This window comes from Emiliania huxleyi (assembly GCF_000372725.1).
Source record: "Emiliania huxleyi CCMP1516 unplaced genomic scaffold EMIHUscaffold_478, whole genome shotgun sequence".
In the NCBI taxonomy this organism is placed as follows: Eukaryota; Haptophyta; order Isochrysidales; family Noelaerhabdaceae; genus Emiliania; species Emiliania huxleyi.
In genome coordinates, this window is record NW_005198407.1 from 1 (window position 1) to 1,679 (window position 1,679).

The window sequence follows — 1,679 nt, forward strand, 5'->3', positions numbered from 1 at the left end:
CTGCCAGATGCGGGGAGATACGGGGGGAGATATGGGGAGATCGTCCGCTTCTAGGCGCCCGCACTGGCAGATACGGGGAGATACGGGGGGAGATATGGGGAGATCGTCCGCTTCTAGGCGCCCGCACTGCCAGATACGGGGAGATACGGGGGGAGATATGGGGAGATCGTCCGCTTCTAGGCGCCGCGTGCCGAACGCGACGGTCGCGACAACGACGCGCAGACGGCCGCGCGAAAAGTCGTCGTGCACCCGCCGCCGCTCCGAAGGGGGGCGGCCCGAGTGGTAGTGCTCCGCCTGATGGTGTCGCCAGGTCCCCCGAGCTCACCCGAGATTGCCCGAGATCCGACGGGGGAGCGGCCGGCGTTGGCAATGCTCCCCGCCTTCCAGCCGTGCGAGCGCAGCGCGTTGGCCGTCCGCTCCGCCTCCGCCTTCGTCGGCGTGTAGACAATTGCAGCGCCTCGGCCGCCGCCGCTCCCGCTGCTGCCGCCGGCAGCGCCGCCGGCAGCGCCGCCGCCGCCAGAGGCGGCGGCGGCGGCGGCGGCGGCGGCGGTGGCGGCGGCGGCGGCGGTGGCGGCGTCGGGTGGCGGCAGCTCGGAGCGCAGCAGCTGCACGATTCGCTGGACGCGCGCGGGCGGCGGGAGGATCTCGGCGTAGACCTCGAGGTTCGCGCGTAGCTCGTCCACCCGCAGCACACCCTCCGGAGGGAGGGAGAGGGAGGAGCAGATCGAGGCCGCCGTGCGCGCGGTCGCAGTCGCCGTCATCGCGAGGACGGTGTCCACGCCGAGCGAGCGCAGCACGGCCCCGACGTGCATGTACGCGGGCCGAAAGTTGTGGCTCCACTCGGACAGGCAGTGCGCCTAACGACAATGGTGAGGATGCGGAGGAGGAGGAGGAGGAGGATTCAGTTGTGGCTCCACTCGGACAGGCAGTGCGCCTAACGACAATGGTGAGGATGCGGAGGAGGAGGAGGAGGAGGATTCAGTTGTGGCTCCACTCGGACAGGCAGTGCGCCTAACGACAATGGTGAGGATGCGGAGGAGGAGGAGGAGGAGGATTCAGTTGTGGCTCCACTCGGACAGGCAGTGCGCCTAACGACAATGGTGAGGATGCGGAGGAGGAGGAGGAGGAGGATTCAGTTGTGGCTCCACTCGGACAGGCAGTGCGCCTAACGACAATGGTGAGGATGCGGAGGAGGAGGAGGAGGAGGATTCAGTTGTGGCTCCACTCGGACAGCCAGTGCGCCTAACGACAATGGTGAGGATGCGGAGGAGGAGGAGGAGGAGGATTCAGTCGTGGCTCCACTCGGACAGGCAGTGCGCCTAACGACAATGGTGAGGATGCGGAGGAGGAGGAGGAGGATTCAGTTGTGGCTCCACTCGGACAGGCAGTGCGCCTAACGACAATGGTGAGGATGCGGAGGAGGAGGAGGAGGAGGATTCAGTTGTGGCTCCACTCGGACAGGCAGTGCGCCTAACGACAATGGTGAGGATGCGGAGGAGGAGGAGGAGGAGGATTCAGTTGTGGCTCCACTCGGACAGGGAGTGCGCCTCATCACCACACGGTAAGTCAAGAGAAAAAAGCTCCTCTATTTTCCCCCTGCACGTTAGGCTACGTGTTCGGCTCCTATTCTCGATCTGGGCAATGCGGTCTGGTCTTGTTGTGGCGGCCTCTTCCTTTGT

The 1,679-nt window shown here is 65.9% G+C and overlaps 1 protein-coding gene across 1 annotated transcript in view; it reads right to left on the reverse strand.

Moving 5' to 3' along the window:
* Window positions 1–325: 325 nt before the first annotated feature.
* The window catches only part of EMIHUDRAFT_119362 (hypothetical protein), a gene marked incomplete at both ends in the record, with an annotated part of 8,220 nt that continues 6,866 nt past the window's right edge, over window positions 326–1,679 (reverse strand). The window contains one exon of the mRNA XM_005767843.1: window positions 326–857. Within this exon, the coding sequence (XP_005767900.1) occupies window positions 326–857 (532 nt within the window). The remainder of the gene's footprint in view (window positions 858–1,679) is intronic.